The sequence below is a fragment of the Molothrus aeneus genome, chromosome 8 (genome assembly GCF_037042795.1).
Source record: "Molothrus aeneus isolate 106 chromosome 8, BPBGC_Maene_1.0, whole genome shotgun sequence".
In the NCBI taxonomy this organism is placed as follows: domain Eukaryota; kingdom Metazoa; phylum Chordata; class Aves; order Passeriformes; family Icteridae; genus Molothrus; species Molothrus aeneus.
The window spans coordinates 17,368,410-17,392,462 of record NC_089653.1 but is presented as its reverse complement, the minus strand read 5'-3'; the positions used below and the strand labels follow the sequence as shown (position 1 = coordinate 17,392,462).

General features: G+C 39.4%; 1 protein-coding gene across 4 annotated transcripts in view; it reads right to left on the bottom strand.

Annotated features, from left to right (window-relative positions):
- Positions 1 to 24,053, bottom strand: part of PHYHIPL (phytanoyl-CoA 2-hydroxylase interacting protein like) — a 54,796-nt gene that overhangs the window by 4,602 nt on the left and 26,141 nt on the right. For all 4 annotated transcript variants that reach the window (XM_066554368.1, XM_066554370.1, XM_066554371.1 and 1 more), the window contains exons 2-4: positions 6,365 to 6,561; positions 1,335 to 1,509; positions 313 to 430 (exon numbers count right to left, since the gene is read on the bottom strand). In XM_066554368.1, the coding sequence (XP_066410465.1) occupies positions 313 to 430; positions 1,335 to 1,509; positions 6,365 to 6,561 (490 nt within the window). The remainder of the gene's footprint in view (positions 1 to 312; positions 431 to 1,334; positions 1,510 to 6,364; positions 6,562 to 24,053) is intronic.

Genomic DNA, 24,053 nt, shown 5'->3' with positions numbered 1-24,053 from the left:
CACTCTTAATTTCTCAGTACAATGGAAATATTTGGCTACTAAACTCTCCATTATGGTTACAGATGCTTTTATGAGGTTGGAGCCCGTGTGAGTACCTCAGTTTCTGCTTCAAAACAGACTTTTATTGCCTAATGGAGGTGCTGAGTTAAGCAAGGAGAAAGAAACAAGTTGTGTTTTATTCTTTGCCTTCCTCTGAATGGGCTATAAAGCATTCAGGCATTCTGCTCTAGCTTCAGCACAGCTGTCTCTATTTACTTATTTTCATTACTCCTTTAATGTGCCAAAGGACTTTGAATATGTTTAGTTTCTTACCTGATATAATCAAAGTATTCTTTGTGCTGATTCCGATAAAAAACAGACAGTTTAAGCATACGGCCTGCAATCACTTCAGCTTTTTCCAATAGCTGTGTTAGGTGAACTTTTGAATAATCTGGAAAGGAAAGACAAACTGCTAGTACAGGGGGCAGGAAAATCCACAACACTCTCCAAAAGCCACAGACACATGAAGACTGAAAACTAGGTAATATACATCACATCATGCCCCAGTTTTCAACAGTGGCAACAAGCAAATCAGATGGCAGGAGCAGGTGTTTGTGATTCTCCCCACTCCTTCCTCATGAAGACTCTGCAAGCTGGCAGCAACTTTCAGCTCAGGATTTCCTATGTTAGAGCTGGTTTCCCTGTATTTGGGACTGCAGTGCAGCTCAGGACTGCAGAGGAGCTCAGGACTGCCCTCTCTGGCTCATATCAGTTGATAAACTATTTGCTACAGTATACCTGGTTGTGAGCCAGTAACCAATGACAGTACTAACAAAGCTTGCTTAGGACCCAGCTTAAATCCTCAGCTTTCACACAGGCATGCACAGTGACAGCAGGTCATGAACATTCAAAGGAAACCTTATAAATCAAAGATAGGCCAAAGTGACCCTCGTGATGGGGTGTTGATGGTGCTGAGGTTTTGCAGCATTCAGAGAAGGCAGAGCAGCAGAATGTCTTAAGCTGTCAGGGAGCTGCCCTTGTACCTTTACCCCACAGGTGCTGGTAGCCAGTGACACGCACACAGGTGGCCCTTTCCTAGCCTGGGACAAGCAGTGGTGCCAGGCACAGCACTTTGGGAGAGCTAAGCTATGGCACAAGCAAAGGGTAGTCCAGCTGCCTCTGCTTAACGGGCCAAACCTTGGCACATACAAAGCCTAAAGTGTGAATTCCAGTTTCCAGGGGTGACTATTGAAGGGCACCAGCACAGCTGGCACTGGCAGGTGCCCAGCCCAGTGTGGGAGCAGAGGCAGCACTCATTGACTGCAGCCTGTGGAACAGGATCCCTCAGCTGTTACCTGCGGTGCAGAACTCGATGATTTCGCTCCACTCGGACACGACGTAGTCGCCATCGACCTGCTTGGAGGCCGTCTGCACCGCCACCGTGTACTCTGTCCTGGGGCTCAGGAACCAGTGCCCGCGCACCGTCATGGGCAGGGGAACGGCCTTGGCCACCAGCTTGGTGGGCACATCCTGCACAAACAAAACACCAAAGGACACACAGTCAGCAGTGAAACCAAACCAATCTGCCACCCTTTCCTTCACTGCTTTTGCAGTAGTCCCCAACCCTGAGATGGCTCTCATCTGCAAAATCGAGTTATTTCCCACAGTTTGTTGGTGCAGCAAGGTGAGCAATGACAGAGGATTGTGGTGTAAGGCCTGTTCTAAGAGACATGGGGATAACTTGCATGGATGAATTAATTATTTGTTCCAAGTGACTGTAGAGCAATACTATTATATATAGCCCAAATATGTAATTCTCTCTAGGGTCATTTATGCTTATATATGCAAACAAAGAAAGACATGCTACTGAGAACAAAGGTATCCTAATTTAAGAGATTCTTGTGCTCTCACTGTTTTCCTTTGGCCAATGTTATCAAACAAAATTCCTCCTGCTGTCAATCAGTCCAGCTACACTGTTGCTGCGACCTTCCAAACTAAATTTCAACAGAGAAAATGAAACACATTGCAGAGTAACTATGGCTGGTTCGCATCTTTCAAAATACCCTTCTGTACAGCAATGCCCAGAAGAAGCAAACAGCTTGAGCCTACCACTGAACCTCCTGCTTTCCCCTCCACTGCCCCTTCAGAGCCTCTGTTTTGCTCTTCCAGTATATCACAGCCCCAGGGTACAACCAAGAAAAATAGCTGCTTGCTGTAGTTGAAATACTTGATTTCTACAGTATCACAGACTTTGGTACAGACCACCAAAGGACAGAAAAAATGGAAGAACAGGACATATTATGCAAGAACTGTGGAGGAAAGGACTCACAATGGAGTTCAATGATTCTCAGTAGTATACCTGAGGAGCTGCAATAGAATGAGAAATATTTATGATTGAATATTCACCAGTAATAACAGAATAGTAAGACAGCTGCCATGTGAAAAGTGGGCACTGTAAATGGCATCCTTAACTGTCCACCTATAAATCCTAGTCCACAATCATCTACCTATATATAGCAGTACTATACAAGGACTATAGGTAGATGGACTACTGTAGTAGTTCTATAGCATAGTAGTCTTTAAAGGAAAAAAGGAATAGAAGAGGGATATTTCCTGGTCATAATCACTAAACAAGATCTGAAGGATTTTTCCCCCTTGTCTTCTATTATGAAAAAAGATCTTTCTCCTTTTGTTTTCCTATCAACAAAAAATTATCTTCAGTTTCTGTATTAAGAAACTAAAATTAGCAGCTTGGGATATTACAAGAACTGATGTAATTGAGTGATAATCCAGGGTAAAATTTTGTTGTTATGATTTCTCTTTTGCTAATTATCATTTAAATCAAATAATAGTTGGATGAAAACTTTATCTGAAAAGGAGAGAGCTGTGCATGCTACAATTCATAATATGTAGAGAAAAATTACAAAGAAAAAAAACCAAACAAACACCAAATGAGATTTAAAGCTACCACCCCAAAAGGCATCCCACTGGACTGAGTCTGCTACTGCTAATGCAGTCAGCAGGTGCCACAGTTAACATCATTGGTCTTCCTGTCACCTCTTCTTGGGTTATTGTAAAAGAGCTCCCACCTGAGTCAGATCTCTGTGCTCACACCCCAGTGGTGGCTTTTTCCCCATCAATTTTGTCAGTTTTCATGTAACATTAAAAGCCTTGTTGCCCCTGGTGTCAAAGCTTTACCCTCCAGCTGTGCATCAGCTACCTCTTTTTACCATACCAAAAAAGGGAGAGACTGCCAAAACAAAAAGGGTAAAAAGAAAGGGGCAGTCCACCACAGACCTTGCACAGCTGGAGAGGAGGGGCAGATGTGATGCTTCTCACAACTCTAATCTGCTGGTTTTTTCCTAAGCAAACACCACGTTTTTTTAAAGGCCACAATAGAGAAATATTCAAATGTTCACATTGAGGATCCTCTGGGGATTCTCCACTTCTCCCTTTCATCTTCTGCTCAGCTCTCATTCCTGGCTGAGCCACCAAAGAAGGGCAAAGCAGGTACTGTGCCAGCTCAAGGAGAGCCAGGATTCTAGAGTGGCAGATGGCTGCTCCACTACCAGCACCCACCAGACAGCTCCAAAGGTACCTAGATGGCAATAATTTCTAAGAACAGCCTGTGAGCTTTGAATAACTAAGCAGCAAGGTGTATGAGTCTCTCTACTCTCCTTTTTAGGAAAAGAGGCAGCTTGCAGTCTTCAACTTTCTCCCATTTCATGTTACCCTTCCCTTTGCCAGGTCATCTCGTGGAACACATTGTGGGAACTCAGCACACCCAGATTCTGGTCCCAGGTTTGTTAAATATTTGAGTATTTTTCTTATTACATGGGAGTAATCATATTTTCATATTTTAAAAGAGAGGAGGTATGCAAAATTAATTGAAAAGAAGACAAAATCTCATTGCAATTCTAGTCTTTGCACACCACTACCAATACAAACCTTCTCCTTCACAGAGATGATGATGATAGTCAAAAATAATAAAAATATATGCACCCTAAGTATGCTGAATATGCTTTATATATTTGCCAACAAAACAGTATTGGAAGGTTGAATCATTCCCAGGTACACAAGAAAACAAAGAGCTCCCTTTCCTGAGGTACAGCATGGATCTATCAGGTGAAGTCTATATCCCAAGTAACTTACAGCCACCTGAGCACACTGATACTTAATGTTAATTCTGTATAAGTTAGAAAACGAGCTGGTCTCTTGCATTAAGACCCATGAGAGAGAGGGGCACTTGCAGTGCTTTACCCTACCTATAAGCTAGGTAAGGATGGATTCTTCTTGCACAGGCCAGGCTGCTGGATGGCTCCTAGGAGTAAATCCCAATGCTCTGGTTTGTATCGAGGCAGTAGGGCTCATTGTTTTCTCTCTAAAAAAGCTCTGCTAGGAGAAAGGACAGTGCTATCCCCCTCCTTTATGCAAAAGCTTTGTTAGGAAGTCAGGGGATGGGTGGGGACTGAAAACAGTTTCCTGCTGTGAGGATTCAGGGCTGGGCTATCAGCTCCTGTGGCTGAGCTTCAGCTGGGAAACTCCTATGGCCAACCTTAGAGGGAGGAAGGATGTTTGTCTTGAACCACACCTGGCTTGCACATTTGGAATCTGAGCACTTCAATTATCAACCAAAGTTCATTCTAGAAGTTGTGCTAAATATTGCTTAGTACTAAAGATGCATGAAAGAGAACACCCAAATGCTCTGGCACAGAGCTGGACTATTCAAGCAGTGCTCTACTATTGTCCACCCTCTCTCTACTCTCTGGATCTCTGTCATTCAAGCTTGGGAACAAAACCATAAAAAATCACAGCAAAAAATCTTAACAAGTCACTAACAAAATTAAGAGCAATCAATTTTTAGTTAATTCTGACAAGGCATCCAAAATATTCATCATTTTAATTGATAGATTTTAGTCTCCTGTTCTTAAAGCAATTACCTTTGTCCTTTGACTAAATACTACTGCACAATAAAAAACTAGGGAATTGGTGAGAAATACAAAATAAATCTAATAGCATTTCTTTATTTTACTACCAATATCCTTTCCCCCCTTCCATTGTAAGTCTAGTCTCATTGCTGTGATAAAGATTCTGAAGTGTATGTGGTGTTTGCTCTACTAGGATGGCTCTACTTTTCACAAAAATAAATGTTCCAAGTATACACCAGTTAGCACATGAGTGAAAAAAGATATAGAATAATAAAATAAATGAAATTAGAAAGAATCCATCCCACTTTAGAGAGTATATTAATTCCTGCAGTATAAAAAGAGAATTTCAATTCAAAGGCAGTCAGTCCAAAATTAGTAAGAAAAAAGCAAAAGTACCCTACTTTATTTGCTATTACAATTAAAAATGGGGAATAATATGTGCCTATTATAACATTAGGTTTAGTAGTGTTTCACACACTGGTTCCTAGCAACTGCAACAACCTGGCCAAACATGTAAAATTCTCAATTTCAAGAAATAGTAAGTGATTTTTCGTTACTCTTACTGCATATGTTACTTCCAACCAAAAACAACAACAAAGGTCAAATAAGAAAATTATACACCTGCCATTAACAGAAATCTCATGAAAAATACTCTCACAATAAAAAGCCTCAGAGAAATTGGTGGGAATATCTTCTGTTTATCTCACTGGCTTAGAAACCAACAGTTATTTAGGTGCTGAGAAAATTACAGCCTTTACATTTGTTTGGACAGTTATTTGTGCCTTGGCAAACCTTATCTTTTAGACAATGCCAACATTATTTTTAAATTTGAAGAATGTTCTATCTCAATGTTTCTCTAGGCATCTCGGTATGTCAATTGTTCTGAGGTCAAAGCAAATTTTGCTGGATTTGGTAAGTAAGGCATTTGCAGATCCTGCAATGCCTTCAATATGTTCCTGCACCAGAGGCTTGAGGAAAGAGGCCAGATGAATATTCAGGTCACAGTGCTGAATGCTGCAAACTAAAATTGCTGGAAGCCTTCCTGAAGTGCATTAGAATTTGTGGCTCTTCTGTTGAAATGATATGTGTTGCTCTCAGGAGTCTGTCACTGAACAGGCAGAGAATACACACACATTTTGTAAATAATGATAAAGAACCAGTCAGGAATAAAAATGGCAGTCTTGCATTACATTGTAGAGGTACCAAAAATACTTTCAAATGAAACAGAAAAGGTAATGTGCAGTTCTCTGTGAAACAAATGTATTTGTGTGTACATGCACACAGGCTGGAGACAGAGGAGGTACTCTGAGTAAACAAAAATTCCATCAGATTAATCAAAACCCACCTTTGTTTGATATCCAATTCCTGTTTCCCATGGCTTTGAAAGGTTAATAAAACACAGAGATTCATCTGTTTAAAATCAAGCATTTGTGCCTTGATTTTTAAATGAAAATTACCTTGTGTTTGAATTTGTTGGAATTCTTGTTTTCTTTCTTGTTGAGATCGATGAAGTAATGAGTAATGCGATCCTTGGATTTAGAATCCATGTCCCAAGAAATCTTGAAGGAGTCACACGTGATGTTACTTATTTTGATGTTGTGTGGGACTGGAAGCTCCTCCATCTCTGCAATCCCACTATCTTGTGATTTATTCCCTGCATGGAAAATAAGCATGATTTGTTCAGTGAAGGACCCATTTGATCAGTGTTTTGTGTGCATTCAGTACCAGCACATCCCTGAACAGCCTTTCACAAAGGCTCACAGGGGGTCCCCAGCAGCCACTGGGGTACAGTTACACAAATCTGGGTGTCAGTGATGGAAAGCACTGGAAAGGGATGAAATTCCTCAGGTGAATAAGCACTAATAACACGGTGCACAGAGTGGCTGGCATCACCACTGTGTGTGCTTGCAGGCTGACAGGACAAAGCACCTGGAGCTATCAAGTGCTCCAAGGTTCAGTTAGGAAGCCAGCAATGCCCACAGTTAACATAATGGCACCATTCATATCTGTCAGCCACTTAAACACAAGCAGAAATCATATCCATCCTTAAACCACCTTCCAAGCACAAAACACAGGCAATCTCTGCAAGGTTTATAGATGGTGGATTCATATACACATATGAGTACACATATTTAAAACAGCAACTCCTTTGAAATGAAACAATTAACACTTTGATGAGCCACAGCAAAAGGAGCACACAAGCAAACTTCATTTTCTGTTCTTTATTCTTCCCATTTTCCCAGCTGAGACTCTGTAATTTTCTTGGGAAGTTCTTTTCTAAGTACATAAGGGAGATGAACAAATGACCATTGACCCCAAAAAGAATCACTGATTCTAAATTTAGGTCTCCCCTTAGTTCCCAAGGCAATTTTACAGTTCAACATTCTGTGAACATTAGAATTCAGAAATGTTAGGTGTTCTTGCACTTACATAACACTCAAGTCAAAAGTGAACAAATGAAAAAAAAAAACAACCCAGTAAGATGAGAAAAAATACTGGGTAAAAAATGAAAAAATCTATATGATGTAAGAGAAGAAGTAAAGAAACAGAACAGAAAAAAATGAAAATTGAATATAGATAAGGACAGATAGAACCAAAGCTAGTGTCTCTATAAGAAACTCAGGAAAGCTCCCAAATGATGAAGATGGGAAACTCATGCAGGGATGTGAGGCAATGCATTGTCAGAATTATTCATAGTAACATCTAATTATAGAAAAAGATAGTATTTATACTTTCATCATAACTGATAAAAAATGATAAAAAACTGAACTCAGAGGTGTTTGGGCAGTAATAAAAGTAACAACTTTACTTGGAAAACATTAGGAACATTTCAGTCTCTCATCATACTCTGCCGAAGAATTATTTCAGCACTTCAATGCAGGAATATTACTGTTGGCCTGATTGTTCAAAATTCTGCTCATAGATATGTGAAATTCAATCACAGACTCTGCAAAGTTCATAGATCTCCAGCTAGTATTGTGAATAATGTATTTTTACTGATGACTTCAAGAACTATTAAAACTATTTTTCAATTTTTTGTCTTATTTGACGCATTTACATTCAAAAGGTTGTCTATTCAAACATTCTATTGCTTTTTTTTTTTCTTTTTCAACTAATACCAAAATCAGTTAGTGCATGGTTTTGCTCAAAATGCCCCTGATTTGTGCCATACACAGTGACATTTTCAACAGCTGCACTGGCTGCAACACACTCAGAAATACCAGTCATTACTGAAAGCTTTCTCTTCATATGAAAGACATGGTAAGTGCTTTTCCCAACATGACATTTCAGAAAGCCAGCAGGGAGAAAAGTGCACTGCTTTCTTTTGCAAGCAATTTGTATTTGAAAGATGACTGAAAGCTCTGCCAGGTACACTGAAAAGGCTTCATATGATTGGCTCTTCCAAGAGCAGAGCTCTGTGTTTAAGTAGAAGATGGAGTGTGGATGCTGAGGTTCTCAGAGCTGGAGAGCTGGACAGACTGAGACACTGAACACTGTGTAGCACCCTGAACAGACATGCAGCCAGGAAATCCAAGCCATAAATCCACAATAGCTCAATGCGCAAATTATTAGCCTAAAAATGAGTTTCTGTTTTCCATACCCAGGGCCTGAGCTGTGTTACAAACAGCCAAGGTGGTTTCAGCCTCAGGACACATGCAAAGCAGTAATGACCATTGACAAAAAGTCACAGAGAGAAAGAAACATTTTGGAGAACACCAGTGGCAAACAGCAAAAGTGCTCCTGGGAAATAGATATCATTTTCTTTGTGGTTCTTGGTATTAATATCTGGCACACATCTTCAGATATCTGCACTCCCATTCCTTTTCATTTCTTTGCTTTTGAAGTGAATAAATAGCTGTAAGTAAATGTCAAGCAGAAAATCTCCAGGTAGTTTTTAGGGTTAGGGTAGGGGTTAGGGTCGAAAGAGTCGAAGAGCCTACAGTTTCAGGAAGACTGGGGTTCAAGGCACACCAAGGCTATTCCAGCAGGGCCCCAACATTCCTGCTCCTACATCTTTGAGATCTGGAATCCCATGGTGCTGGGTTAAGGGTAGAGTGGCGCTTAGACAGAAAACCTAGGTGATACAACACACATATTTTAGGGAAGACAATAAAGAAATCTAAGCACACCTAACATGCCAAGCTCCTGAAGAACCTCCATCTCTAACACTGGCCTTTTCCCCAGGACTGAAAATTTGCTACAAAAAAGAAAGCCCAGATTCAGTGGTGATTGCTCTGTTCACCCAAACCATGTCTGTCTGCACTCAAGCACCTCAAAGCAACTTCTAGGTTGCTGCAATTTTTTATGGTGTGTGAGACACCCAGAAGCCACTGAATGAATTGGGAAAGACAAAAGCACAGGAAAGCCCTGGTGATACCCCACAAGCAGTGACTGGGAGGGAAGTCAGTGGAACCGTGGTGACCACAATATCCTGTGTGCCACCACAATATTCCCCTACACTGATGTAATTTCACTCACTGGGGCTGCTGTCATGCAGGAGAGGGTGCACCAAGTGCTGGGTGTAGTGTCTGGGAATACACACAAGACATTAACTCCTGCAGCTACTTCTGTGAGCTCTCAGCTCCATGAAAACCCAGCAATGTGATGAGGGAAATGTGACTCAGGGTCATGAGCCAGGAATAAGCGAGACTGTACTCACAAAATACAAAATTAAAAGCTAATACTAGATTCTTAATGCATTCTGGGAAGATATCTGAAAATCAAAATATGTGTAGATGAGGATGAGAAGCAATTTTGAGACCCTGAAAGACTAGGTTTTTATTTATATATCTATAGATAGATAGAGAGATAGATAGATACCAACAGCACATGTAATAAACACATTAAAGGCGAAATAGAATTTTATATTATGAATCACATTTTTAAAAAGAAATCTCACCTTATTTTAAATGCATGCACTGGGGAAATCAGACTGTGGCTTTCTCAAGGTAACATTTTCAATACAATGAGAGATATTAACTATAGTATTTTGAAGAAGAAATGTTTGATGAGAGGGGATCAATGTCTAAGAGCACACATGTCTTAGGTACCATGACATAAGAAATCCTCTTATAGACGTGGATGCTAACAACTGAGAACAACTCATTTACAAACAGGAACTCCCATAACATGAGCAGAGAAATCCTTATTCCTCCTGAAATACAAAAGTTTCTACATTTTCTTGTCTTGATAATTCAATTGATAGGTTATATATCAGATCTATAGAGATAAAATATTGTAATTACAGAAATCTGATATAGACTGACAACATTTAAGTGCTGTAATTGAGAGTGAATTCTCCAGTTTACTGAGAAAGTATTTAATTTCCTCAAAAATTCAACAGAAGGGAGAAAACTTCATTCTGTATAACCATCAAAATGACAGGGATGTGCCAGGAAATTACATATTAGCTGCTACTTTAAATTTAACTAAGCAAAATACAGTCTCATATTTTCCTCCTGTGCTGAGGAATGAATGGCTCCCAGTCCAACTGCTGGCTGTACAGAATTATTTTACAGAGCCAGGACAATATGTCCCCACCAAACAAATAATTAACCTGAATACCAACATTTCAATGTTCACAGCAACACCTTGTTCAAGAGAGACAGTGAAATTACACAGGGGAAATACAAATGCAACAACATTCAAAAAATATTAAATCAAGGCTGTTATTTGTTAGGCTATGTAAGTGCATTTCTCTAGGATAGTTACTCTATTTCAAAGCTCAATTTTTTATCCATAACCACAGAAGTAATGTTGATGTTTTGGTTGTGCCTCTTTTCCTGTACAAAAAAAAATGAGTGAAGAGTCTCAGACTCTTAAGTATCTCTCTTCTCTCCCCCAGAATCCTGGTAAATGACCTCCCAATAGAGATTTTTATACTTATATAAGCATATTTAGGAATATTTTCTAAATAAGTATCCTTGTAAAACTAATTCCTAAATTAGATAAAGAGAGAATGCCTGACCCTAGAAATCCTGTTAGAGAGATAAACCCCTCTAAACCTTCTCCTCACTTCCTCCCCATTGTCTGATACTACTGCTGTGCATTTTCTAGTATGAAATGTGCACTGTGTCCAAAATATTTTAAAAATAGTTCCAAGAATAAAGCTTTACTTAATTAATATGTGTATCTATACTGAGTGGTTTTGAAACGTGCATATACATTGAGATTCTTATTACATGGTTTTAACAGCTTAATTTATCTGTTTCCTGCTAATCTAGGACATTGACTTCAGCAGGAATATTCCACACACAAATCAAAGAGAACACAACTGGACTCTGCGAGTACAAATGTGCCTTCAGTACAGGCATCTTCTTCAGCTGAGAATGCCCCCCAAACAGTGCCCACATAAACAAAGCACTGAGCAATCTCTGGAGTGCCTGGTTTCTGTGCTGAAAATTTTGTCTCAGCCCCTTACAAAGGACTCGATTCTTCCTCCTTCTCACACGGAGGATGAATGCACTCTACAACTGGCGCCGTGATTCACAGCAGCAGCAGCCCAATCCCTCACTCCTGCCACTGCCAGCCAGGGATGTGCAGGCTCCCAGCTCCTGCTCTCTCCAAGCCTGGTTTCCCAGTGCCTGCTGTCACCAGGGGCCGGCAGCCCTGCTCTGCAGGCTGGAGGTGCAGCACAGCAGCGGGGGGACCACGTGTGTCCATGGGAAACCATGGGCTGTGAGCCCCGTGCTCCAACACCCACCCAGCCCAGGTGCTCATTTGAGCAAAATGCCCCTGCACAAAAGCAGATGGGACTTCAGGGGCTTCATTTCCTCAAACCTGTGTGTTCCACCAACACCACTGGGAATACAAAAGCACGAGTGGCAAACCTGACAGCTAGCAGCAGCCAGCAGAGGTACCCTGGCAGATTTGGGATGTGGTTATGCTATCAGAACTGAAGGGCTTTGGTTTACAGCTCATTCTCTCAGCAGGCACTGAATACAACATTATGTTCAATAGGAAATTAAGAGTATCTGTACTGAGAAGGTTACTATAATTAGTAAGCAGAAATTAAATAGTCACATTATAAGATTTCTGTGGAATACATATTTTGGCATAGATACTAGATTCTCAATAGTGGATTTGTTGGGCCATATGTATTCCTTCTAAGTCAATAATAAAACCTAAATATTTCTTAAATATGACAGCAGAAACAGTAACAAGAAAAGAACCAACAATATTCACTCCTGTGACAAGACCATAGATATCTCGAATTACACCTGGAATAACTTTGATACAAAATGTGCATCAGTTAAAACAAAAGCAAAGGCAAATCTCCAAAAGATTTTATGCCTATGACTTGCAATGATGTTTAGGTACAATTTTCATATGATGTACATAAAATATATACATGAATTTTTACATAAGGCTCCTCAGGCTCACTTTGCATCCAGTGAAGAGAGACAGTTTCCTAGATGGGCTAATCTGAGTACCTACAGGTAGCTCTCATTTAACTTGGCCCTGGAGGAATCCAATTCTTTTCAGAGAGTAGAGAGGGAGGTCACAGAAGCTAAGAGCTAGTTGAAGTTACCCTTTATAATAATTTCCTAAATTACACTTGTGAATTTGACTGATTGTCATGATGCAACAGAAATTTGCAAGATTTCTGCCAGAGAAAAAAGAAAAATAATGGGGATAAATAATACGTTTTACACTGTAGCCAATTTCGGAACTCCTTAGCAAAGAAATCTATGTGTCACTGACTCAGAAATATCCTTTGACTAATACTTTAAAAGGGATAAATTTTTCAAGAATAATTTTTCTGAATTTCTGTGTCAAATACATCATTTATCCCCACAATATTTTTTTCTGAAAGCACTGATAGGATCAAATATCTCAGGACCATTTAAGCTTGAATATGGATGAATTTATAGCTTGCTAACTTCAATTATAGACAAATTATTTAATAACTGTAATTTATTTTAAATAAATAGTGCATTTAATTGCATCATTAAACTAATTCCTCAAAATAATTGTTTCCTCTCTTGCTATTACCATAGAGAAAATTCAGATATAACACCATACATTGTCGTCTGATGCTATCAGCCAAATGGTCTAAATCAGCAACAATTCTTCCTTTGATTTTTGACCTATCCTTACTTAGACCAAAAATTTAAGTAATGATTAGTAACATCTTCAGAAATAGCTAAATTATTTGCAAAAGTGTTATTGAAATCAATGGAATCTAAGCTGAGTTACTCAAGAACTTCTGAAAACATGATTGCAACGATGCACACAAACTCCACAAACCCAAACTCTAACTGCAAATCAGATCAATGGCTGAATTGGCAAGGCTGCCCTTATTCTTTCCCTAAAATTTAATTGTTATTTGATATCCTGAAGTTATTTGACAACTTGGAAGTATTTAATATTTATACTTGACTCATTCAAAACTAAACCACATTTTCAGAATGTTGACAGCAGCCAAACCCCTAGACTGAGTACTGAAATGGAAATAGATGAAGTCTCTGTTGATATAATTACCTTTTTTAGAGTTCCCCTTACTCCTATTAGATATTTTTTGAAGAGTATTTGTAAAAAAACTGGAGGTCTCTATGCCTTTATAAAGTACTTTTATGTCCCACAAGGTTGGGCCTTTATTATAGAATTTTTCCTCTTTTCTTTTTCCAATTTTATTACAAATAAGTTGAGGAGTAATATGCTAAGCTAAATACACACAACTTCATACAAAATTTAGTTTTCACTGTGTCAAAAATAAATGGAGAAAATATAAAAAAGGAGGACTTTAATTTTCAGATGGAAATGCGCAACTGAAAGATTGTAAATAATCCTGTAGGTACATTTTTCTTCACTAAGCACTAGGAAATCTGTAAGGCTGAAAAACCACTTGGGCTAGAAGATTAAACTGCCATCCATGCTATCATGAGTACTCTCCCCTGTATCCAAGATATGGAGATCTATTGAGATCCTTTGGCCCTACCATGCTCTAAGGACTGACCAAATCCCTGGGTGGAGAGCTGAGAAGTGCTCTCCACTTATAATCCATGAATTCCAAAACCAAACAAACTGAATTGGCCAGACAAGCTGAGACTGAGTGCAAATGTCACCACCATCCATCAGCACCTTGCTCCTCATCCTGGCTGCCGAGTGACTCTTGTATGCAAAACAATTTATACCCAGTTCCCTCTAACTTTCTCAGCCTGCTTTTACTAAACATGGCTTCATTTTTTACTGTACCTTGTCATGTAAAGCTAAACAAACTTCTCTATGGCCTTCTGTGAAAGGAGAGTTGCAGTATGCAAAAAAAAAAAAAATCTCCTACTGGCAAACCATTGGTTTTCATGGCTCTGCCACCAGAGCCAGGCAAGGGCAATTTTGTCTTCTTGAAACCAAAAAGGACATCATTATTGCAGGCCACAAACACTCAGCCACCACAGTATTTCCTCCTAATTAAATACTCCCATTTTGTTCAGCACAGCAAGCCTGCAGTACATGGGTGGTAAGTGGCTCTTCTCAGCATGTGTTGGCTACAAGATACATTTGAAAAACAAATTTTAATTAAAATGTGCATTTCTCAGTTGCTGAAAGGGAAAGAAGGTAACAAGGGATGTAAAAGGCTCTAAACCACGATCTTACTTAATTTAAATGCCATTTAAAAATTAAAATTAACTTTACAGTCCTTACACACACAACTAGTATTTGAGTTTAATGCATACCATCAGTCATACAGAATTCCAGACTTGGAAAGTAAGTATGTCGGAAACTACTACAAAATCTCTCCCAGATCATCCTATCATATGCACTTCGTTCAGATCTCTATTATTACCTAGCCAGTGTGAAATTCTGACCACACTTCAGACTGCAGGCCCATTTTGTGGTGCATTTTTGTAAGGATGCTATCTCAGTGCTGTTCTGCTGAAAATGGGAATAAAAATTTTTCAGCATACTCCCACCCTGTTGATTCCTAAAGGGGCAGATTTTGGAGCAGGAGGGATACAAAGCTTTTAATGGTATGAGGTTTGTCTCTTCTGGTGAATAAAATGTACAGCTGTGTCTGAGACTGTGGGACTGCCTATGTCTCCAGGACTAACAACAAAGGAAAACAGATCTCAGATGAAGGCTCTGACTGTGTGACCCCAGACAAGTTGCTTGGGGCCAGATTCCGATCCAAGTGACACTGCTCTGGGTCACTGGCCTAATTGCTCCAGTGCTCTTCAGCTAACAGTGAAATTGAGGCAAAGCACTGCCCTCAGTTTTCCGTTGCTTTTAATATTAACTGTGTATTAGAGAAGTGACTGGCCTTTCATGATTTGTGCTTCCACATGTCACTAAACAAAGGAGAGAGACAAACAGTTCCATTTTAGCTTATTACTGTGAACCTCATTCACATTGGTTTACCTCATTCTTTGGCTGGCAACAACTTGTGCCATTTATTGCAGCTGTGTCTTCATCTAAACCAAAAAAGTGTTCTCTACTTCAAGTTGAGTCATGTGAGTTCAAATCTAGCAAGATGAGGCAGCCTTGTATTCACATGAGCTTAAATGTGACCTGCCAGCTTCCCTGAAACTGCAAGTGCCTTGATCACAAAAGGATTTTTTCATTTAAAGTCCACTTCCTTTCACCAAAGGGAAGCCCAGACAGAAAGGCAAAACTTGCCACTTGAAGGGCAGCAGAGAGAACTCAAGGCTGGGGAACACAGTTTTACTAAGCATTTTCCTTGGGAAAGTAGGGTGCTCAGCATGAGTGGGCTTTTGTAACTCTCTGGGTACCCTGGCAGTCTGCAGCATGAATGAGCATTTCTTTACTTCAGTGCATTGGCAATTGCTGGGTGCTTTTCACACACATCTCTTGTAAGGAATGGGATTTGGCTCTGGTTTCCACTAGTTTGTGCTTTTTAGCTGTGATTTGAAATGTGTTACATATTCACAATAGTTCAGGAAATTCTACTCTGTAACTTGTACTGTTCTATTTTACATTTAAATTGTATGCACGTTTCAGAATTGTATGCCTGTTTCAGACTTTCAGGCCCTAACAAAAAAAGGATATAGGGGTTTTGAGTCCTTTTTTTTTGGCAGGAGTTGTTCTGTTTCATTTTTAGCTGGTTTCCTAGGGAAACTAAACATTGCCAAGGCATTTAGATGTAGGTCTGCCACTGGTTGACTGTTTCTAACTTTTGAACCTCTGTCAAGAGCAGAGAGCTCAGAGATAACTTAGGTTGCTGCCAGTTTCTTTAAGGCAGGCAAGCATGCAGAAATGAGAGGATCCTGCTAAACACTCCTTATCAAGAAGAAGGCTACAATGAGGTCAAGCTTTTCACTATTACTAGAATATGAAGATGACACAGTTATGAATATTGTAGCCAAATGAAATCTTTCAGCAGAGTCTTCACCACACTGGAATTCACCCCTCACTCAGACACAGTATAGCATACTGACCGTGCATATTTATTAAAAGTCCCAGCTGTAGCTCATCAGCTTCCTGTCCTGATGGCATTTGTGACAGAACTCTCCAGTAGGTTATCTAATGAAAATTGTCTAATGGAGAGGAGAAAACTCAAAGCCAAGTTTTGATGTAATTAAGTTAAAAGAAACCTACAACAATTCTAAAAACATCAGATTCCAATCCATGGTCCTCAATAACTCTGAAATTGCTCTTTAAAAAAAGCACAGCTCAGTTGGATACCTACAATAGTTCCCATTATAAACTTTTCTGTAGTCTTATTATGCAGGCTATCAACAGCCATTGGACTGCAACAATGGCACTAATCATGATCAAGACAATACAAAAATTGATTAGCTATAGAGGAATAGCTGCACAACCTTCTACAAATTCACAATGCCAAACAAGTTCCCTTGGGTACAGTACTTAAAAAGAATTCATATTTAGATCAGTTTTTCATCTTTTGGATTTAGAGCATTTAAAAGCATCTCAAGGAATGCTTTCCAGTTCCCACTCCCTACTATATGAGCTAATCTAATAAGCATACTGAGATACACTGAAGGATTTAGTTTCCCTCTCTGGCTTCCATCTCCAGCACTGCATGCTTGCACCGGGGCTGACAGCCCCACCAGGCAGCCTGGGGGGGCTCCCTGATGGTCTGCTTGAGGAAGCAACACAGAAACCAGCTGAGCATTACAGAATACACAAAAATAGAAAAAGGAGAATCACTATACATGGAGATCATGGTTCTGTCTTCCCTGCACTTGTCCAGTTATGAGAAAGCAGAGTACTAGATATGTTCCTACCACACAAGCCATGCTGGGCCACCTGGCTACCTGATGTGCCACAAAACCTGAAATTAAACTCTCATGCTCTAGAAAGGCTGCTCTACTCAGATCCCTGGATATCAAGTATGATTTAAGAACTCCATGGTACCTAAACAGTGACAAAGAGAAGTACAGAAGTGACATATTCCTTGTGTCAGGGTCCCAAAGCATGGCACAGAGCTGTTCACAGACAGAGCAAACAAAGAATTGTACTCAGAGATTCAGGTAACTCCATCTATAGGGGAAAGAAAGCAACCTCTACACATGGGCAGAGATGAGACAATCACAATAAATGCCATGAGAAATCTTACTGCCCAAACCTGTCCTTTCAGGAGGAGTAAGGTGGTAGCTGTGTCATCACAGCACAGGTAACACTGCCTAAAATTCCAATATGTTCCACACAAGAGGGACATAAATTCCCTGTGATCTACTGGAATCAATCAGCAGCCTGAGAGGATTTTCAGTTACTGTGAAATATGGAACATATTCCATATTTAGAGATATGTCTTGGAATTGCACTGGAAGTGTAAAGGCTAGAAGTTCATCAGAAACAGCATTCTGAAAATCACATGCTTTCTACTCAACATCTATATTAAGCTACCAGCATAAAGTTCATCACAAAAGTGTAAGTATATAGTATTTACCTTATGTTGTCACATGGAAGATGTTCCTTAGTAGCATTAGAAAATACAATCTGCTGCACGTCCTGGTTTTAATTTTATCCCTTCCTTTATATAAACCCACATATAATTTCCCTTTACATAAGTTGCATTAAAAAGAACAACACAGCATGAGTCACTCCACAGATACTTGTACACTAGAACTTCCAGCTGGCCAAGACTGAAAGAGCCTTTTAACATCTTTTTATCCTGCTTATTTTGAAGTCCAAATGTTTTTGACTATGAGTACACATAGAAGTGAACTGTAAAAAAATGCTCAAAATAATCTTTAAAAAATGTTATTTCTAGCCAGAAGTGAAATGCAGATTATAAATACAGGTTAAATATATAAACAAGTATATAAATCTATCTTATTAAAAAAGACAGAGTAAATTCAGACAAACTGTAACCTATAGTGACAAACTCCAAATGAGATGCCTATCTGCATGAAATAAGCTAGAGCACACACACCAAAGACTTGGAAAATACAGCACTTGTAAGATCTTAATCATGCCACATTATGAATGCAAATTGGTTTTTACACGAAGTCTTACTGAAGCCAACGGAATAGCTCAGGAAATAAATTTATGGGATGTTTCAGATCATTGCAAACCAAAGAATTCTCCTAAGAAGAGTGTTTGGATATACAAAGGTTAATACTGCAATTCCTTCAACTGTGCTTCTCCTAGAGCTGCCAGCTGGGAATGACTTTGTCCCATATCAAAGAAATGAACTCCAGACTCCACTCCACGTGAAACTAAGAGTGCAACCCTGATAATACTTTCTGTCACTCTGCAGGAATGAAAGAGCAACACCAAACTAATTTTAAGGCCTCCCATTCTTGGCAGCAGCTACACCTGTCAAGACTCAGAGGAACACTTGTTAGGTTATGAAAACAGTACAGCTAATCATTGCTTTTGGAAACATCCATGCAAAACACCTTGTTCATTCAAGCAGAAATCAAACAAGAACACTCTGAGAACAATAAAACAAAACTGACTAATGATTCAGCTACAAACACCACTGTGAAAACTGATTTGGTTACAAATGCTACAATGAATTCTAAGCAAATCTTCTGTGCAGAAGGAAAACATTTCAAGGTCAAATAAAGAATGCTCCGCTGTGGAACAAACCCTAGTGAAGAAATCACAAAAAGTGATCCTGGAGCAGAGTTTTCTTTAGTTCCAACTGCCTAAACACTGTCTTTGTACTTTTCTATAGCAGCGACATATTTTATACACATATCCTGTACTGGAAGCGTTAGTATTGTTTCTCCAGTTATGTTTACAAATTTTTGAAGAAAGTGGTCTGCAAGAAAAATGCTGAAAAATTGTGTCAAAAGAGAACAGAAGACATAGTTTAAGCCTGTGTTCAGCCAGAATTAAATATAGCCTTCAGGTCACAAAAAGCACGAAAGGCCGTGCATGCTGGCAGAACAGAAGATGTACCTACTGTCCTGAGTGGTCTAAGAAAAACTCAGACTGGGAGGATTTTTAAAGATTACCTCCTCAGTCAGGGTGGAAGATAACACGACTACTTCAGCAGCACAAGGGGACTGAAAACTACCTTATTCAGAAAAGGCAGAGCCTTCAAACCTGCTGTTTAGAAGCCACGAATAATAAAAGATGCAGGAAATTACAAGGAATGGGTAAACAAGGAGATCTTTCTAGATTCTAGGGGAAAAAATGGAAAAATAATCAGGCAGAGAAGTCCCAGAATGAAAAAGCAAGGTCAGGAAGACAGGCTTCAGCAAGGCTTTGGAGACAACAGAACACAACAATGCCTGACCAGAACTCATTCAAAAATCAATGATGAAATACTAGAGACATCTAAATAAGAATATGATAGAGTCTTTCCTCAACACACCTCACACGACAGAAGGGATTCTCTGCCTGTTCTAGAAACGATGGTTCTGGGACCAGGAACCTCACTGGGAAGCTGTTGGAAAGACTGAATTGGCCTTCTGGGTGTACTCTGACCCAGATCATACAGGCAGAATGGCAGGAATTTGGAAACATGAGCTCAGAACATTTCTCACAAGAGGTGGTAGAGCCACCAGATTAGTAGGCTGAGAAGAAAATTGCTAGTAGAATAGAAAAATCTAGTTTAAGATGAAAGATGAAAGAGATGAATTAGATAGTAATGGCTTAACTCTTCCTCAATAAAAACAGCTCAGTCTTTGAGATTTGCAGAAGATATATGAAATTTTAAGTGAGGGGTGGGGTCAGCTTCTTCTTCTAGGGGACTGCTTCTCAGATGCTGGAGGGGTTAGAATTTCTCTCCCCTAAATGATTCCTCCTGCCATTGTACTCACTGAGAGCTGCTGATCTGCAGGGCTGAAGCAGGGCTGGCAGAAGTGAGACTGACATATGGAAAAACAGGTAAGGAGCTCATGTGCCCACTGGGCTACCATAGAGCCTGTGGCTGGTTCCAGGCTTTGTGTTTTTGTGAGTGATCTAAAGAGAGATCACATTTTTGTACTGAGGACAACATTAAACAGAAGGAGCTGCAAGCACAAGATGGCTCACAAGCATAGGCAGGAAGTGCTACAGTGGATTCTGTTACAGAGTAAATAAAAGAATGCATCTGGGATCTCTAATCTGAAACAAACACAAAGAAGAAGGAACATACACAGGAGACAGTGATGATTAAAATGCTTTAAGTATAAAATTGACTAGAAATTAACTACAAAAGCTATATTATATGTTTGAATTTCAACCCAGCCATATCAGCACTGGGAAAGAACAGTGATTTTGTAGGTGAATCTAGCATAATTACACATCAAGCATTTCAGTAGCTTTATAAAGGATCTCGTAGAGTTGCAGTAAAGAATAATTGAATGAAAAGGAGATGAAATAGAATGGCAGGCAAAACATAAACAGCTTATATATATAATTTGGTCATTGCCATACAAAATAACTCATAATCAATAATGTAGGTTTGGGCATCATAAAGCTCTAAAAGAAGATAAGGAAGAAGGAAGGAAAATAACCTTCAAAATTCATGAATATAAAGGAAGAATTTGGATGACTACATTTCTTGACACCAGGATGTTGAATAGCCAGTTTCCAGCAAAGCCTTGCTACTTAGTGACATCATTACTTATGATATAAACCAAGACAGGGTGAAATACTTGAAGTGGAAAACATAGGCAAATCATTAGTCATCTTCTCTTCCACAACTCTAAAGATCATTCATGGAGACTTGTTGCTCAGCTCCATTTAGTATTTTTCTGTTCTAACGATGAGGAATATATGAAATCTTAGTCTCTAGCAAGAATGTAAAGCTAAAACATTAATTAGCATTTTTCGTTGCAGCAAGAGAGCTTTTGAAGTGATACACTAGATTTTAACTCCTACCTGAAGCAGAATTATCATTTGTCACCAAAAAAAACCCCAAAAAAACAAAAAAACAAACCAAAACAAAAAAAACCTCACAATGTTCAAGTTCAGCCAGTTTAGACGTCATTTTATGGAAGAAATATATCAGTGAATTTAAATCTCCAAATTTGCAGCCAAGGAGAGGAACAAAACAACAATAAGCATAACCATGAATTTTGTGTCCTATCAAAATATCACAAGTACAAGCACTTCTCTATTATTCTGGATATAGAACATATGAACTGTGCTCAGAACTGTCATAGTAAAAAAAAAAAAAATGCAACAAAACTATTCAACAACAAAGATTCAGGACACTAAGAATTACTGTGAAATCTGGATCTCTCCGTTGTCCCTCACGTGGGAGTCTACCTAGATATTTGATTTTTTCCCATCTCTCAGACATACATGATGACATTTCAGAAATAGCAGTGACACTGCTCCATAATGCCAAAAAGGGGATTTGAAGATTTCATCCAGAGACTGGATGATGTCACTTTATCCCTTCTGTTTGAAAGGTGAATGTGTACACAATATGGCAATGTAAACCACAATTAATGAACTCCAGAAAAATATTTCTGAGTCCTCCAATAAATCCAGCGTGGTAATAAACTCCTGAAATAAATTAGAAAACACGAGACATGCTCAAATAACATGAGGAGTCAAAGATGCAAGCTGTTTATATAAACCAGAAATGACATCTTAGTTTATATGATGTAATGTTTTTATACAAGCCTGGTAGACTAAACAGTTGTGATGGTGCCAAGTGTTTGGAAGGTGATGAAATTGATTGAAACTGGCCAAGACACCAGTTCCAGCTCTGATCCTGATGCCTAAATACTATCTTCAAATATATGAAAGCAAAGTGAAAAGCACATTAGTGAGATTGTATAGCTCAAGCCATCAATGCTTAGAAATTACCAGAATAAAGCATACTTGAATAATCTTACATTGGACACTTTGTTTAGATTATGATATAGCCTTTAACTGCATGATTATGTACTAATTTTTCCACATAAATTCTGATTCATTCAGCATACATAATGAATAGTGCGTTCATAATGAACTATTTTTCTTGTAACAGCTAGTTGCTTTTGTTCAATATGTAGTCCCAGGACTTATTTGCTACACATTATTCATATTCTTCTCTGAAGACAAAATTATGAATTTCATCATGGGTTTTTCCATGCACCTCATGGGTTTTCCAGGCTACTACAGCGTCTGTCTGATTAACAAACATTCATCAGTTTATTTTGAAAACATTGCTGTGAGGGGAGGCAGCAGTATGCTTCCATTTTACACATGGAAAACTAAGGCACAGGAAAATTACTTAACATGCTTGATGTTCTCTTCAAAGCCTTTTTTTTAAAGTCCTACTCTCACAGAAGTGAGCAGCAGCCATTGACTCTGAGTACTCCATGGCATCCCTCTCTGTTGGCAAATGCACAAGGAGAATTTGTCATCTTGGGGTCGTGTGTGGCTTTGGAAGATGTCATGTGCTGATACACATTGACCTTTCTCTGGCAGTCACACCAAAGCATGGCCTCTTCTGCCCTGTCCCTTGAACTTCTTCCTGCCCCTCTTCCTTCTTCTTTCCCAGTCCCACTTCAAAAGTCTTATTCTTCATTCCTAAGGCTGTCCTTTCAGTCCCAGTGTCTCTGCTCAGCAAGTCCTAGTTCCATTCTTTTACTCCTGAGCTCCGTGGTTCAAACTGCCCAGTAACCCTGTCTTCTACTTCCTCATTCTCCAAATTAATCTGAGTGAACATCCCTCACTTCCCACTCCCATTCTGGGTTATTTTGTTCAATTCCCATTTAACCTGATCTCCATCTTGCAAGTCTTTCCTGTTCTTCCACCCTTGACCAGCCACTGCTGTCTGTTAGCACCTCCGGGGCCAGTTTTCTTGCCTCACTCCCTCATCTGTGTGCCCCAAGTTCCAGCATTCTGTTTGAAGGTTTGCTTCTGTGCTCCTCTCCTTTCTGCATTCTGACAGGTGTCATTTGGGTCGGTGTCTCCTGCTTTCCCTCTATATGTGCCAAGGAAGGGCAGGGCAGTGGATGATGGTGTCGCCGCTGTCGGCCCGGTGGGACCCACAGGCACGGTGCATGGTCTGCAGGGGGAGCACAGCCACAGAGGAGCTTCGGGACATTCAGCTGCTGACATCCAAGCTTGCTTTTCCCCAAGACTTTCTGACATCAGCTATATTTCTATAGCATTGGCATGCTCATGACACAAAAGATATCCCTTCATCTACTCAAGGTTTAATCTCCGCGTAAATACAAATTTTAGAAAAAGGTCACCAGAATGTTCAGCACTGATTAAACATTCATTCCTAGCCTAAGATTATAGAAGTATGGCTACAATGTTCAAATAATGTTCAAAGAAAGATAACAAATGCTACACTTTTTCCTATACACAGAACGAGTTCAAGAGTTCTGAGGAGCTACAGGTTAGACTGTGCATCAGACTGAGCTGTGCTATTGGACCCATGTAAAAGAACAAGAGCAAATAATGCAAGATGCCTTTGAAAATAAAAGCTCATAACTGGCTTTATAATGTTGCATTCACTTTGAACCAAATCTTATCAGGAGTTTTTACCTAAAAAGACATCCTAAGTGCATATATTTCTTATCTCTTATTTAACATTTGCAAGTTTTTAAATTGCTTTGATTTGTTGAGAAAGATGACAATGCCTGAAAAAACAACACTGAAAGAAACCCAGAAAAAATCCAAAAAAAGATGAACTGCCATGATATTATTAATTGCTTACTCCAATTTCTAGATTCATGGCTCCTGTATAAACCTTCACAGAAGGTATAACCCAGTTTGCTGAACATAAAACATCTCAATATTAATCCTCTTGTCTTAGAAAATAAGAAAAAT